At 48.9% G+C, this 17,001-nt stretch overlaps 1 protein-coding gene across 1 annotated transcript; it reads left to right on the forward strand.

Moving 5' to 3' along the window:
• Positions 1 to 2,896: 2,896 nt before the first annotated feature.
• On the forward strand, positions 2,897 to 14,158 carry LOC127032724 (C-type lectin domain family 2 member D-like). The gene is made up of 6 exons (XM_050920169.1): positions 2,897 to 3,098; positions 7,313 to 7,863; positions 8,573 to 8,677; positions 11,160 to 11,344; positions 12,171 to 12,274; positions 12,527 to 14,158. The coding sequence occupies exons 2-6, from the start codon at positions 7,677 to 7,679 to the stop codon at positions 12,654 to 12,656; spliced, it is 711 nt and encodes a 236-aa protein (XP_050776126.1). The 5' UTR covers positions 2,897 to 3,098; positions 7,313 to 7,676; the 3' UTR covers positions 12,657 to 14,158.
• The last annotated feature ends 2,843 nt before the right edge of the window (positions 14,159 to 17,001 follow it).

The following is a 17,001-nucleotide window of genomic DNA, read 5'->3' on the forward strand; positions in this document are numbered from 1 at the left end:
GGGAAGTGGAGTTGTTACCACAAAGACTTACTAGAGTTGATATTTTACATTTCAAAGGCTGGGATGGTTTTTCCTTCTTTGTCTTTAATAAACGGTTAGGAGGAGGGTTTGGAGTGGGGGTTGCCATGGGGCTGAGCAGCCTGAAGTCTCTATGTACCAAACCTCAGACCTTGTTTGAAACTGTCCAGAGCTGGGCAGTGCCTGGGATATGTTAATCCTTTTGGTCCATATGTTCCTTTTAAATCATACAACCTCGCTCACCTCCTCCCCCTGGACACCCCTGATGTCCCAGTTCCAGGCTCATCACAAGACAGGGTGGGGGGTGTGAAATCCCACTTCACGGAAGTCACTCTTACGGACTTCCATGGATTTCACTCAGGGAGTGTAAAGGTGCCTTACATTTAAAATCACTTGAACTGCCCCTCCTCTCCCCGACCCCTGTCCCCCACAGGGAGGGAGTCGCTGTGACTGGAGAGCTACTCTGCACTAGAAGAGTTATCCCGCTCTAAATACCTTGGCTGGGGCTGGGAAATATTTTTTAGCACAGTAATTACACTGGTGCAGCCCTTGGTGTGGACAACGGGTTATACTGCTAATGGTGGATTAGCAACTGGGCCAACAGGGCTCTGGCCAATTGGGGGCCCCCCAGAAATATGCCCTGAGCTGCTCTGCCTGGTGCTCCTGCCAGGGAGCAGAGTTGGGGTGCAGCAGCCCCCACTCCCTGGCAGGAGTGCCAGGTGCAGGGGGGGGAAGCCCCCCTGCCTTGCCCTGCTCCCTGGCAGGGGCACCAGAGGGGGGTTGGAGAGGCCTCCATCTGCTCTGTTCCAGGGCCCAGTGATCTGCCTCTGTATAAAGATTCCCTGCACCTCTACAGCATATTCCCTCTCTGCCTGGGGATCTCAGTACCAACCTGAGCCCCTTTATCCCAGTACAGCCCCATGCAGGGCTGTCCTTAGGATTTATGGGGCCCTATGCAGTATTATTAAACTGGTGCCCCTATGCCGGATGGCAGCCCAAGCTCACAGCCTGGTGGGGGAGGGGGAGGAGGGACTTGACAGCAAAGGATAATGAGATGCCCGACCTGTCTCATGGTGGCGGAGAGTCACAGTTCCCCGCAGAGACTTCCATGCCCTCTCCCTCATGCAGAATGGACAATGAAGAAAGTACCTAATTAAAAGCACTAAAATTTGGGAATAAAAAATGTCAGTCACAGGTTTTTTGATATGCCCTGAACTTTGTCAGAGATTTATTTGCAAAAACTTCATAGTAAGGGTGAGTCAGCTGTCCTGCTGAATACAACATTACATATAATGGAATACATGATGCAGTTCTTCTCTGTTTTACATTTTCTTCATCAGTATTTCTAAGTTGAATTTATATTTTAAATGTACTCAAATCTTAAGCCAGCATTCCAGATTACTACATATTTAACTCACTGAAACAAAGACATTCTTTTAAATTAATCAGAGAGGTTTAGTGTGTTCATAACAATGTTCATTGCTTTTAGAAAAAGGGAACAGTAATTTACTTTGTGTGATCTCCATAACAAGAGACATGGTTATGAAATTTCACCAGCTTGAAAAATGTTTCCAAAGATTTTAGGTATAACAAGGATTTTGTCTTACTAAGGTACTGATTTTGCTGGAGGGTTCTTTTAAAACTAGTTTGTCGAATAGTCAGAAGTAAAGAAAGGGAACTCTTTGTCCCACTATCTGGAAGGGAAGGACTGTTGTCCCTTTAAGGGCTCTCTTCAGTGGGGAGTGAGGGGAGAGGTGGTGAAGGGATGGACAGAAAGGACAGGAAGACTTGGAAGCACTTTTTTTTTAACTATAGTAATTAAAATGTGTATTTTAGATAAGGGAGGTCTTTTGAAGGATTTATTTAAAAAACTATGTGTGAAGATCCACACATTTAAGGCTAAAGATGATTGTGCATCTAAAACTCTATGCAAGCATTTTTTAGAAATGGGATTTTATAATCTTCACCAGCTCACTAATGAAATATTTTTAAAGCAAATTTTAAACTAAGGTCCTGTAGACTGACATGTTCTGTGTAAATATTACATTAATGCACAACTGTTTTTGTCAGTAAAGTCAGAAACTGACAGTATAAAAATTTATTTGGGCATAAGCTTTCGTGGACATCTGATGAAATGGGTTCTAGTCCACAAAAGCTTAGGCCCAAATAATTTGTTAGTCTTTGAGGTGACACAAGGACTCGTCCTTGTTTTTGCTGATACAGACTAACAGGACTACCACTCTGAAACCTGTCAGTATATACCTTGGGGTTGGCAAATGCCTGTTAAATGGCTTTATTACCCCTTGAATGTCTCTTTAACAGTTTCAGTGTTGTGCTAATAGGTCTGGCAGGCTGGAGGTTTTTTCACTTTTAACTACTAGATTCCCTCCCAAGGAAGACTCACCAGGCTAGAGCAGCCATCTGTGGGAGCCTGCAGGAAGGGTCAGAACAGGGATAGGAGAACAAGAGGGTGGACACTAAGACCCAGTGGTGCCCCAAATTTTCAGGTGCCCTACGCAGCTGCCTAGGTTGCCTATGCCTAAGGACGGCCCGGGCCCCATGCACACTGGGAAGCTGACCAGGATGGTTAGGGCTGCAGGCCCTTGTAGTGCAGACAGGCCCCAAGTCCAGGGTGGCTGCAGGTTTCAGCCCGAGAGAAAATCTGCCCCTGAACTGTGTTGCACTGGGAGACTAGATTCAGTCACCAGCGTCCTTTAGCCCAGCCTGACCTGCCTGCCTCAGTTACCCTGCAGTGCTCACTGGACCACAGAGCGCTTGGCTCCGCTCCCTGGGGGAAGTCGGCTCCCTGCCACGGGGCGTGTTTCTGAAGGACGTGGCAGGGAGCGATTTGATTTGAATCAGTTTAAAACGTTTTCTGTTTTCAATCTCCCGCAACATTATACAACTGGCTGCTCAGAGGAGGGAGGAGCTGTGGGGCCAGTGAATAACCCGCCTGCTCCAGCGAGGGACTGACACAGGACTGTATATTCAGTCTCACAGCCCAGCCAACTCTCCCTGATCGGAATTAACCTTTTGCCGCTGTTGGTCCTCCTGCGGGGAGCTGGCTGGCTGCTGCTCAGGTGAGCAGAGAGCTGCAAGTGCAGGGCTGGGGGGAAACGGGGGAGATATCTGCATGGGGAGCTCTCCTGGGGGAGGGGTTGGGCTGCCTCCATTCTGTCTCACCCCGGCTTTCTCCTCAACAATCCAGTTTAGCTCCCAGCTCATTGCCCCGCGGGTCTGTGAGGGGCTGGTTGTGGGGGGCTCCTATGGGGCAGGGTGAGCGTGGGGGAGATGCAATGCCCCTGGGCAACCCATAGTGACCAGCCTGGGATGTGTCTGCCCTGCAAATCCAGGTGAGGTCTGATCTCTGCCCCCCACTGCAGAGCTCGCGGGGTTTGCCCTGGGGTCAGACCCTGGTGCCGGCTCCGTTTGATGCCTTTGCTGGGGCCCCCTGAGGCCCGGAGCTCCTGGGTTCACCCTTTCTGAGATCCTGCTCTGTTGAGCTGTCTGTCCCTGCAGCTAGGGACCCTCCTACAAACACCCTGGGGAACAGCAGCTGCTGCTTCTCTCCCTGCCAGAGCAGATACACAAAGACACTGGAGAGTGGTTGTCAGTTGCATTGGCTGGACTCCAGTTACCGATTATTAAAGTCAGAGGCACTGAATTTTCTTTTTGCTGGCGGGTGCTTTTGAAGAGGTGTGTGTGTGTTATGGGGGGGGAGCATTCTGCTAGTTTGGGGGAGGCTATTTTCAGCATAGGTATACATTTCTGTCATATTCTAGTTACTGAATGTGTCAATCGTTGGCATCTTTACTATTTTAATAACAAGTCAGTTGTTATGAACTACCTAATTACATTCTCATGAATTACAGTGTATTAAAATCATTGCAGTCACTTGCAAGCCTGTGTTCACTAATGTCCCAGTTTAAAGAGATTATGTCTCACTGTAGCTTTCTGGATCAAACTACAGCCAGCAATCTTACCTACATCTAGTTCCCTGGGATGGTCTTGATGCACGTTCAGGACAGCGGCATTATCCAGTTGCGTCTGTCCCATTGATGACTGGAGAGAATTTTTAAGTCTTCTGAAGCTGGAGAATGAGTTTGGGATGATATAGGCACAGTGAGATGGATCATTTGCAGTAATCTGGAAGGACAGCGCTTCCAGAGTCCAGTAAACGATTCCAAGGTCTCTTTCTTGATGGGTAACAGCTAATTTAGACCCCATTATTTTGTATGTATAGTTGGGTTTCTATTTTGTCATGTCATAGAATCATAGAAGATTAGGGTTGGGAGAGACCTCAGGAGGCCATTCTGTCCAACTCCCTGCTCATGGGCAGGACCAGCCTCAACTGATTTTGCATTACTTTGCATTTAACATTGAATTTCATCTGCCATTTTGTTGCCCAGTCACCTAGTTTTGAGAGATCCTTTTGCAGCTCTTTGCAGTCCACCTGGGATTTAACTATCTTGAGTATAATCATAGAATAATAGAACTGGAAGGGACCTCAAGAGGTCATCAAGTCCAGTCCCCTGCACTCATGGCAGGACCAGCACCATCTAGACCATCTCTCACAGGGGTTTGTCTGACCTGCTCTTAAAAACCTCCAATGAGGGAGATCCCACAGCCTTCCTAGGCAATTTATTCTGGTGCTTAATCACCCTGACGGGAAGTTTTTCCTAATATCCAAACTAAACCTCCCTTGCTGCAATTTAAGCCCATTGTTTCTTGTCCTGTCCTCAGAGGTTAAGAACCATTTTTCTCCCTCCTCCTTGTAACAACCTTTTATGTACTTGAAAATGGCTATTGTGTCCCCTCTCTGTTTGTATCAGCTTCAAACGTTGGCACCTCACTGCTTACCTCTTTTTCCAGATGATTGATGAATATTGCACAGCACTGGTCCCAGTACAAGCCCCTCTGGGGACACCTCTATTTACTCCTCTTCAGTCTGAAAAATGGACCATTATTCCTGCCCTTTGTTTCCTACCTTTTAACTGGAGCGCCTGGCAATGCTTTCAGGATCATCTAACCTTAATTTAATTTAATGACAAGACTTTTGTTATCTCAGTCACTCTGCAGCTTTTTATAAACACACTCCCTGCCCCAAGGGCAGAAGCTGTTAGCGGCACAGAACTCCTCACCTTCCACACTCCAGCTCTGAGCACCCAGGGAGTCACACCTATGATTAAATTGCTGCCCCAGCTTGTGTGTGTGTGTTTGTGCATGAGTGGCGGGTGTGTGTATGTCTGTTTGCTATGTTAGTCTGTATGGATATCATATATCATGCAATCTGCCAGCCCTCCTGTATAGCCTGGATCCTGGGAGCAGCCAGGGACAAATGCCCCCGGGGGCAGATGGGAGCTGTGAGGAGGGGTGGGCTGCTCCTTTCATTGTGCATGGGGAAGTGACACACAAGGGGTCGGGGTCAGCTCTAGACAGAAGCTCTGCAGTGGCAGAGACTAAAATCAAAGCACAGTGAGCCCAGCTCAGACTCAGGTTTGAGACCAAACCCCTTTTTGTCCACACACAGATCAGTCTGACTCAGGTCATGTCAGGTCCTAGCATCCTGCTGGGGCGAGTCTGAGCCTGCGTCTTGGTGTGACTCCGGTCCGAGCCCTGTCATTTTGCCATGTGGATGCAGCGTAAGCTCCAAACCGGTCAGAAGATCGGCACGGTGCGGTATCGACCATTAGCAAGGCTGAGAGACCCAGGGCAGCAATTGTAAACCCAGGTTTGCTGTGCAGTGTAAACGCTCATGCATGGGTTCAGACACAAGTGTCCACAAACCCGGGTCCCACAGAACTGGATTTACAATGCAGTGTAGACAGACCCCTACTGATTCGCTGGCAACATCCCAGGCCAGGTGTAGTTACCAATGGGTTGGTGATGAGGCCAGTGGATACCAGTGAGAGGTGATTCTAATCCGGTGGCTTTTGACACCTCACTGGGCAGGTGGCCGAGATGTTACAAGGTGCCAGGCAGGGGAGAATCCGAATCTCTGTATGAGCACAGGAGACTCTTACCAGGGAAACTGCTGCATTTTCTGTCTCCCGCATTCCTGCCATAGTCGCATTTTATGAAACACAATGAGACTATCGGGCAATTCCCAGCTGGCTGAGGTAGCCGTTACCCCCCCTTCCCCATTACCCCACGGCTCTGCTAATACCGGAGAGGAGCTGTTAGAGGAGGGGGCTGTTTGTTTAGCTGCCTTGTATTGATTGACTGTTGCTGTTTATTGTCTGATTGCAATGCCCTGTCATTTCCACTAGCAGGCTGATGTCATTTTGTAGCAAGTCTCCCAAAGGCCCTATCAGAACCACCCATTGACCACACCCCTGACTTGAAAAGGCGGCAAATTCAAATCTTTTGAAATACATTTTCACACAAGGTGCAGCTGGCCTGTGGAACTTGCTGCCATAAGATCTCCTTGGTCAATCTTCCTTTCTGACTCCTGCCAAGTTCTTGGCATTTATAGGGATAATGGGACCATCCAGAGTTATAAACATCAATATTACACAGTAACCTGGAGTGGGAAGGACTCTAAACCCTCCTGTGGCAAGGCACAAGCCCCAGCTTCTATCCAAGGGGGGTGAATGAGGAATCTGTTCCTGGAGCAAGTTATTCCATCACTGTCCAGTACAGGGGTGTCCTGCCCCTCCCGCTGAAGCAGCAGGTGCTGGCTGCTGTTGGAGTCGCTCCCTTCAGATCTGCTCAGCTGGCAGCTCTGCTGCTGTCACAGGGCTCAGCTGGGATCTGTGCCTGCTGCTCTCCCCGTCTCTGTCCTGCCAGGGGTGCAGGGACTTCATGGGGCTTCCCCAAGGGCAGAAAGCAGGAACTGCTCCCCCACATGGAAAATTCCAGGCTCTCCAATTAAACCATAATGACTTCTTGTAAACTATTTGCATAAGGGGCAGTGATCATTCCCGCCAATACAGGTGTGGCTGTAACAACTGTATACACAGACATAACCAATCAGAGCTGGGGATCTGGCCCCATTGACTGCGGTAGAGCGATGGCTCATTTCGCCAGCTGGGGATCTGGGGTCTGTGATTTCAGTGGAGCTGCCCCAATTCACACTAGCCCGGGATCTGGCCCCACTCTCTCTGCATGGAACGGACCCCAGTCCAGTACCTGCATCCAGGTGCTTTGGGATCCTTTCAGTGACAATTGCTGTAGAGAAACCAGGGCAGTCCTAGCACTGCCAGCTCTAACTGACCCTGTTGTGCAGGGCTGTGGCTGGGCAGATAAACACCTACACAAGCCAGCCAGAGTAACCCGACGATTCTCTCCACAGGCAAACCCTCGAACCCAGACCCCACAGGAAACAGAACAAGGATGATTGAGCGACCTGGAGTCGTTTTGGGCAGTGCCTGCTAAGGCCTAGTTGACCCTGGGGATAAAAGCAGTGCCAAGGATACCTTTGAAACAGTTAATTCGAACACAGCTCAGACCCAGCCTGGCTGGTCAGGGTATTCGGACAAAACTCACCATCAAATTATATTTGAAAGGAGTTTTTCCTGATCACCCCACGTAGCCAAACTGCATCTGAGTTGTAATCGAGTGAGCTGCTTTGAATCTGTCCTTACGAAGGGCTTTGCCGGCATTGCCAGACCCAGTGCGAACAGGCCGTAGTTACCGCTGGCTGCAGAAAGGTGAACATGTCCCCTGGTTTGGAGTCTGCAATTCCTTCGGAGACAGAACAGATGTGCAATGGGTCGTATCATGCTGAGAAGATGAAGCCAGAGCCACTCCTTGCCTCTCAGGAAACTCAAATGAATGAAAACGGAACAACTCATGTGCCCATCCCCCCCCAGGGTGGAAAGAGCAGCAAAATTTGCCTTACAGGTACAGCTGCCTCTTTGAGATCTTTCTTACCCTTCTCCTGTCCCACCTGCATTAACTCATGAGGGCTTTTATCTCCCTCTAGTGACTGGTCCGTGTAAAAGACACAAGTCAGCCACGGCCTTCAATGTACTGCACCAGATCTCTGCCCTGCTTCAGTCCGGGCATAGTCACCCCACTTCCTCCATCAGTGCTAGACAGGCTGGTCAAATTTCCATCAGCGTCTTCTGGGTGGAAAATGCTTTTTTGAACAAGGCAGATTTTCCCCCACAGCTCTCTTTGCTCAGAAGTTTTCCGAGTTTCAAATGGAAACAATGACAATCTTCATTTCTAATGAGCAGGTTTTTGTTCGGGGGGGCGGGGGGATTGTGTTTGAAGTAGGAAAAGAATCCAGTTTTTATTTAAAATGTTGTGGTGTGCCCCCCCGCACCTCTCCCCTTTTGGATAAACACTTTCACTGGGAACACTTTGAAGGTACAGGGGAAAACCCTGAATACATCCAGTTGAAAACCAAGTTTTTCTGATTTTTTTTTTTTGGGTTGAAAGGACTTTCCCCTCCCCCCAATTTGGAATGAAAATTTTCACTTCCTGCTCTGTATATTTCTCTATTTGCAAAATAGCCCGAGCTCCAGCTGATGCAGTTAATCAGTGAAGGGCCCAGCCCTCCCTGCTCTGGCAGCAATGCAAGGATTAATGGCTTTTCCTATTACAGGTTTGCTGTCTGGGTTGAAACTAAGGGCGCATCGCTGGGCAGTTTCAATCCTGGCTCTCAATTTCATACAGTTCATCATCATCATCGCCCTCATCGCCGTGTCAGGTGAGTGTGGAGCCCGCACTGACCCCGTCTCTGCATCTTCCACTCAATGTGGAAACATCACAATCCCCCCAACTTCTCTTCCCTCCCCCCACACAGCCCACCCCGCTTCAGCAGTCACTTCAGACTCTGCTGAGCCCATGGCATTTCTGTGGGGTCTCCCCGACCCCCAGTGTTCAGCTCCCACCAGCTATTGGTTTACTCTGCCCTGTCACCCAAACACACCTGGTTACCCAGGGCTGTGAGTCACTGTGTCACCCCCTGCCTCCTGCGGGAGGGATCTGTACCTGTACCTGGCTGGCTGTCGGCTCCCTGATCCCACCGGCCTGTCAGCCTCGCAAGCCCTCTCCTCTGGGCTAGGCCAGCCCTGGCTTTGCCCTGCACATAACAATAGCTGCACCCCAGTCCCTGTATCCCTTTGCAGTGCTCCCCTGTGACCTCCAGGCCTGACACTGGGTCCTCACAGAAATCCCAGATCTGCTGCCCCTAAAGGGACAGTGTGCCCCATTTACCAGTTTTACCATAAACCGCCGCTCCTGTATCTCACCCAGCTCTTGTGAGCACGGCTAATAAACAAGAGGAGGTTTGTTCAGGAAAGAATAAAGATTTAATTAGAAATTAGAGCGTGGGAGGGAAAGAAATGGTAACAACACAAACCCAAGTAATAAAATGTGAACCTGGGTCTACACTCATCATTTCTGTCTAATAAAGCTGCTTCCCCCGCAAGTCCAGTCTCTTGCAGAGCTGGCTGGCTTCACAGAAACCAGCATCCAAGCGGTCCTGAAAGCCCCCCTGCTCCTCCCCAGTGAATGGATCCAGAGGGTCTTTCCCCCTCCTCTGGTATCTTCAAACAGAGAGAGAACAGCACCACCTGCTGGCTAGTTGCATCACCGTAGGTGTTCCTATTCCGTACCTGGCCTCTCATCTGCAGGTGCATGGGGGTGACAGCGCCATCTAGTGGTTGTTTATAATGAGCTTAGTGGTTGGTCGTAAGTGGCCTCACCCCCTGGCCTTTTTGAGAGCCCAGTTTTGTGCCCACAGTACATTGCCCTGGTATTGCTCCCCCCGCACAGAGCCTGGCCATTCAGATGTCAGTGCACCTGATATGCAGGTGCAATCAGGTATCTCAATGACTGTGTCTGTCTGGCATAGGGTACATGGCAGCCCTCACTGAAAATACCCAAAGTCAAGGCAGGCTGCAAAAGGGAGAGCAGATACTCCCAAGACTGGTGGGTAACACTGAAGTTAGACGCCCCAGCCAGTCACAAACTGTGCTTCTGATCCCCCACACTGGTTATCAAGAAGTTAAAAAAGAAGTCACCCAGCCCCCTCTATTGCATTCCAGTTCTCTGGCTCCCAATCAGCACCTTTGTCCAGTACAGTGAGAAGTTATTTAAAAGCTCTGCTCACGATACAAAATGTTCTTCTGACCCCAAAAGACCAGCCACATTACCAGGCCAATATTAGGTTGGATCTTACCCAAAATACCACGCTGCCAGCCAGTCCTTTAGCATCTAAAACTAAAGGTCTATTATAGAAGAAAGAAAAAGAGAATTATTAAATGACCAAGCAGTCAGATACATACATAAGACTTCAAAGTCCATATATCAGGTTCTTAGCCACATTGGTGAGTTTGCTGGCTTGAAAGTCTCTCTGGAACATCCCCAGCTTGGATGGGTCATTCAGTCCTTTGTTCAGAGCTTCATTTGTAGAAAAGTTGCTTCAGAGGTAAAAAGCAGGACTGAAAACAAAATGGAGATGATGCAGCTGCTTTTTATAGTCTTTTGCCATGTGTCTAGCACTTCTTGAGTCCCAAACACAAGCTTCACAGCACATGGCATGGAAAAGCTGTAGAGTTCTCTGTCCACCGGCCTGCCCCTACACGTCTTGCTGACTCCAGGTGTAGCCCCTGTCTCCTTTCCACGGGTTCATTGTACAGCTGATGACCCTGGATGAGCCACTGAGCAGACTGGGCAGTGCCGATGCCAACCTGTCTGGGGGTGTCACCCAGAAACAAAGCACAGACATACCCTACACATCTATAACTCATAACACAAAAGTGATAAAACATATAAACAAGGTTATCGTACTTGGCAAATCATAACATTTTCACAGCTCCCTCACACGGCCTATCTGGCCAGCTCCTTTGCAATTTGCTAATATTGGTATCAATACCATCACTAAGGGTTCCACATATTCCACACAGCGTCACCGTCTGTGCTTGCAGGGGCCAAAATGGGGACCCCAGCAAAGGAGCCCAGGGCTGGAAACGTGGCCCCAAATTCACAGCTTGCGTCGCTGTGGGGAGTGGGTGGGCGGTGCTGGCCTCTCTCTGTTCTAAAGGGGAACGTGCCCAGTCACAAGCTCAGCTTCCCATGGTGTGGAGGGGGTGTGGGGTTCCATGGGGTGGTGTCACTGGGGCTTGTTGCCGCGGCTACAGAGGGTGACGGGCAGATCTCTCACCCTGTTACTTTCTCATCTCCAGCAAAGAAACCTGAGTCGTGTCCAGCTTGTGCTGCCTGCCTAGTGACTGCCTGCCCAGACAGCTGGATCGGGTACCTGGGGAAGTGTTACTATTTCTCAGAGGCTGAAGGGAACTGGACCTACAGCCAGAGCCAGTGCTCTGCACTCAATGCCTCCCTGGCTGGGATTGACACCCAGCAGGAAATGGTGAGACCCAGATTCTGGGCTGCACAGGGTGGGGGTGGCAAAGGTGGCTTTATGCTGGGTTTGCCCTGGGGCTGCCACGGGCCTGGATGCTGCTTGAATTTAGGGCAACTTTTCACATCCCAGAATAGCCAGAGTACAGAGAGCTCCACCCACTCGCCATCCTCCCCGTTCACTGGGGATTGAGTCAGACCATGTGGGGCTAATGTGCTGACCCTCTTCTCCAGGGGAGTTGTAGTTTGGGGGCCTTCTGCCCCCTTCTGTGTGCTGAGATCCTGTGTTGGACTACATCTTCCATGATGCCCAGCAGTGGCTCAGCCAATAGGGAAACTATGGTGCATTATAGGAGATGTAGTCTGGGGGAACGAGGCATAAACGATAGGTATGAGGCATAAACGATAACTCCCGTGAGGCACCTCGGTAACTCAGCCGGATACAGATTAATGTCGAACTGACCCCAAACAAAATCATTGCTCAATGGAAAATAGAAACTTTTCCATGAAATCAAAATTAAACTTAGGAAAAATTCATCTTTGCAGGAAACACATTTTCTATCACAGAAACATTGTGATGGAAAATCTTCAGCCAGCTCCACAAAATACACGGGACTAGTCTTAGCACCATGTCCCTGCATGGGCTGACCAACCCATAGCTCATGGAGAGGACGGGTGCTGCCTCTGAGTTGGGGATTCATTTCTTGGTGTAGCATTCCCAGCCTGGACCACCTGCCCAGCGCCCTGTGTAGCAGCCCAGAGAACCCAATGTAGGTTGTAGAGATCCCAGACATGGAGATGTGCAATGTGTATTTGCTGTTACTTTTTTAACAAAGGATTTCCTGATGAACCATAAAGGACCCTCTGACCACTGGATCGGCCTCGGGAGGGAACCGAACCAAACCTGGATGTGGACCAACAGCACCGAATTCAACAAGTGGTGGGTCCCTTTTGCTTCTGTTAACTCGGTAAATGTTGCAGCGCACATGCAAAACAAGACACTGGCCTGGTGGTTAAGGCCTGGGCTGTGACTTAGCAAAGCTGGCTCAGTTCCTGGTTTTACCCCAGGTTTGCGTGGCCTTTGGGCAAATTGCTTAGAGCCAGATTATGGCTGCTAGTTGAAGCTGCTTTCATAGTTTTGTTGGCTTTATTATTAATTATTTTTATTATTTATTATTTGTTTCTGTTGCAGGTTTCCAATAGCGGGAGGAGGCCTGTGTGCTTTTCTGAACAGAGGCGATGTTTCCAGTTCAGGCTGCTGGAGGAACGCACGCTGGATCTGCAGCAAAGCAGCAGAGAAACCAGCAGGCAGAGCAAAGTGACTGTGACCTGGATCAGTCGGGCCTTGTCCTGTCAATAGGGCTGGCCCAAGCTGCCTCAGCGAGTGGGGAACTGAATGGGGCTGGCGAAGGGGGACAGCCCCAGCAGCAAGGAAGAGAGACGCTCGCTGAAGGACATCAGGTAGCTCCTCCCCTTGGAGCCTCTGTCACCCATTGGCCCATTTGAGAAATCCCTGGAGCACCCCACATTAACATTCCAGCAGCCCCACTTGAATTAGGAGTTGGACTCACGGGGTGGGGTGAAAGCAGCAAAGAATCCTGTGGCACCTTATAGACTAACAGACGTTTTGGAGCATGAGCTTTCGTGGGTGAAGACCCACTTCGTCAGATGCATGTCTGGGTGGGGTGAGACTCCGTGGCCCTCCCAGGCTGAGGGCAGCCCCTGTGTTCAGGTTTAATAACATTTGGAGCCTGCCACGTAAAATCCATCCATGGGCCTGTGCTTACTTTGCCTCTGCATCCTCATCAATGTTGCTTCTCCAGCCAACATGCAGCTACCCCCCGGCCTGAGTGAACCCCTCGGAACCAGACAGCCAGCACCCCAACAATCGGACAGATGGACAGTAGCCATAAGATAGGACATGGCAGTTGTTTGTACTTCACAAGCAGCAGGGTTTGACAAGTTGGCAGCAAGGCCTGCTGGGAGAGGAAACGTGTATAAACGCCCAGGCTCCGTCTATGGCACAGAGAAGGAATCTTTTGACTTGGAAACTGGAAGGGGAGCAGCCAAACTTGCAGCGTCCCTCCTGTCAGAGGCCCTAGGCAGGAACCAGAGAAGAGCTGGGGCTAGACTGATCTGCCGGAGACTGATGCTCTGGAGATGCTATGGCCCTTGCAGCCATGGAGTGAAGGGACCGGGGTGACCCCTGCAACCTAGGGGAAGGACTCGAACTCCTGCTATAAGGCGAGAAGGGCTGCTTTGCAGGCCCTGCTGCGAGGGCTTCGGGAGCGTGAAGAGGCTCTGTGGACAAGGGAGGATGCTGGAATGTGCTAGGATAGACTGAGAGAGAATGTGTGTATGTGTGTGCATGCGCACACATACAAAATTTTTATAATAATAAACCAGCTCCAAGAAGGGAAATTTTTATTTTCTTTATTTTATTGTAAACCTTAAATCCTCCTGTGAATGGCTTCTCCCACCCCAGCAGGGAAACCGAGGCAGCAGCTGCATCCTGTCAACAGGGCTGTAAGCTCCCCTCCCACCAAGGATTAATGAATTGACACCCGTATGTGTGTCTCTCTCTCCTTTTTCTGCCCGATCCTCCTCATCTTTCCCTCTGCCTGCCAAGGGGTGATGTGCTGTAGGGGAAAGTCTCTCGACTCACTAGTCTAGGGGTTCTCAAACTGGGGGTCGGGACCCCTCAGGGGGTTGCGAGGTTATTACATGGGGGGTTGTGAGATGTCAGCCTCCACCCCAACCCCACTTTGCCTCCAGCATTTATAATGGTGTTAAAAATATAAAAAGTGTTTTGAATTTATAAGAATGGGTCGCATTCAGAGGCTTGCTGTTTGAAAGGGGTCACCAGTACAAAAGTTAGAGAACAACTGCACGAGGGGAAGGGCTTTTCCCTAGTCTCTTCCGATAAAGGGCAGGGCTCAGCCTGGTGTCTCTTCCCATGGAAAGAAGAGCACAGTGGAATGTGTGTGTGTGAGAGAGAGTTCAAAGAGCTGAACTGGTCTCTGTCTGGCCATGCACAGTCCCCAGGAACCATTACCGATAGGGCCGTGCTTAGGCACAGGGCCGGCTCTACTGTTTTTGCCGCCCCAAGCAGCGCACCGAATTGCCGCTGCGGATGGCGGGTTCAGTTCATGTGCCCTTAGGTGCCACGGCAGCGGCAATTCTGCGGCAGCTTCTGTCTTCAGCTGGAAGACAGAAGCTGCACCACTGCGCACAGCTGAACAGAGAAGCTGCCACCGAATTACCACCGCCGCGGAAACACGCATGCCGCCCTAAAGGCGCACGGACTGATCCTGCTCGCCGCGGTTGCAATTTTGCGCACTGCTTGGAGGAAAAAACACCTGGACTGCCGCCCCTTGCAGATTGCTGCCCCAAGCACCTGCTTGGAATGCTTGTGCCTGGAGCCGGCCCTGCTTAGGTATATGCAGAATATAGGGCTACATAGGGCACCTGAAAATTTGGGTCACTGCTGGGTCGTAGTGTCCACCCACCCAGATTTCCTATCCCTGTTCTGACCCTTCCTGCAGACTCCCACCACAGCTGGCTGCTGCAGCCTGGTGAGTCTTCCTTGGGAGGGGATCTAGTAACTTAAAAGTGAAAAACCCTCCAGCCTGCCAGACCTATTAGCACAACACGGTAATTGTTAAAGAGCCTTGCAAGGGGTAATGAAGCCATTTAACAGGCACTTGCCAACCCCCAGGTATCGACTGTCAGTTTCTGAATTTACTGACAGAAACAGCTGTGCATTATAAATCTTCTGCCTTTTACTCAGAACATGTCAGTCTACAGTACCTTAGTTTAAAATTTGCTTTAAAAATATTTCATTGGTGTGCTGGTGAAGATTATAAAAACACATCTCTAAAAAATCCTTGCATAGACTTTTAGATGCACAATCATCTTTAGCCTTAAATGTTTGGATCTTCAGACATAGTTTTTTAAATACATCCTTCAAAAAAAAAGCCCCTTATCTAAAATACACATTTTAATTTAATTACAATAGTAAAAAAAAATCTTGCTTTCTAGTCATCCTGTCCTTTCTGTCCATCCTTCTCCCTTCAAACCTTCCCCCCCGCCATTGAGGAGAGCCTTTAAAGCAGTGGTTCCCAAACTTTAACAACCTGCGAACCCCTTTCACTAAAATGTCAAGTCTCACAAATCCCCTCCTAAAAATGAATATTTCCAGGGATTTTCTCCTTTACCTGAGCATAAATTATAAAAGCAGTGATCTGGGAAATATAAAATTTGGTTTTATGACATTCTTATTGCACATTATTTATTATTAATTATTATTTATTATTACGGTATTTTTATTACATTATGAAAACAGCAACACTCTTCCCAGATCTCACTTTCATAGCTTGTATCACTTTGACTAAGCCTGTTCTAAGACAAGGCTCCTATGTTTCATCAAGGAGTATCAGATGGGAAACAGCAGGAAGGTATTTAATTTTAAAACGAGCAAAAAATACCCACCTCCCTTTCCATTTCTTATAAGGAGTCTTGAAGTTTCAATCTCCTCAGTGTGATAGATCTGCTCGCTGTGATCTGCTTAGCTCTTGGAAGTCCAGGGGCTCCAGGCTGCTGGCCTGTGTGGCCCAGGGTTCCTAGGGACAGCTCTGTGCGCTATTAGGGAATTTTCCCCTGAGAATCCCCTGTAACATTTCCTGAACCCAACCCCAGTTTGGGAACCACTGCCTTAAAGGGACAAGACCCCTTTCTTTCCAGATAGCTGGATAAAGAGTTTCAATTTCTTTACTTCTGACTGTCTGATGAACTAGTTTTAAGAGAACACTCCAGCAAAATCAGTACGCAGTAAGATATAAAATCCTTTGTTATGCCTAAAATCTTTGGAAACATATTTTTAAAGTTGGTAAAATTTCATAAACATTTCTGTTGTTCTGGAGTTCACACAAAATAAATTAGTGTTCCCTTTTTCTAAAAGCAATGAACATTTTTATGAACACACTAAACCTCTGTGACTGATTAAATTAAAATAATGTCTTTGTTTCAGTGAGTTAAATATGTAGTAATCTGGAATGATTACTTTATGAAGGCTTAAGAGTACATTTAAAATATAAAATCAGCTTAGAAACACTGATTAAGAAAATGTAAAACAGAGAAGAGCTGCATCATGTATTAAATAATATTTAATGTTGTATTCAGCAAGACAGCTGACTCACCTTTACTACAAAGTTTTTGCAAATAAATCTCTGTAAAACTTCAGGGCAGATCAAAAACCTGTGACTGACATTTTTTATTCCCAAGTTTAGTGCTTTTAATTAGGTACCTTCTGCATGTCCATTCTGCATGAGGGAGAGTGTATAGGGGTCTCTGCAGGGAACTGTGATTCTGTGCCACCATGAGACGGGCCGGGCATCTCACTATCCTTTGCTACCTCGTCCCTCCCTGCGTCCCTGGGCTGCCGTCGGGCATAGGGGCACCAGTTTAATACTACTGCTTAGGGACCCATAAATGCTGAAGACAGCCTTGATTACGGATACACAAACTTGAAACAGTTACACACGTACCCTCCCCACCATGCTAAGCATCAGGTATGACATCAGCGGTTAGAGGCTCCAACTGAGATCAGGGCCCCATTGTGCCGGGCGCTGCAGAGACACACAGGGAGAGACAGTCCCTGCCCCAGCT

The sequence above is a fragment of the Gopherus flavomarginatus genome, chromosome 12, assembly GCF_025201925.1.
Source record: "Gopherus flavomarginatus isolate rGopFla2 chromosome 12, rGopFla2.mat.asm, whole genome shotgun sequence".
Lineage (NCBI taxonomy): Eukaryota > Metazoa > Chordata > Testudines > Testudinidae > Gopherus > Gopherus flavomarginatus.

Bases quoted from the DNA above. Each gene is read 5' to 3' on its own strand.
- LOC127032724 (XM_050920169.1), top strand. From the start codon at position 7,677: ATGTCCCCTGGTTTGGAGTCTGCAATTCCTTCGGAGACAGAACAGATG. The intron at 7,864-8,572 runs GTACAGCTGCCT...TTCCTATTACAG, and splicing joins CAGCAAAATTTGCCTTACAG to GTTTGCTGTCTGGGTTGAAA. The intron at 12,275-12,526 runs GTGGGTCCCTTT...TTTCTGTTGCAG, and splicing joins AGCACCGAATTCAACAAGTG to GTTTCCAATAGCGGGAGGAG.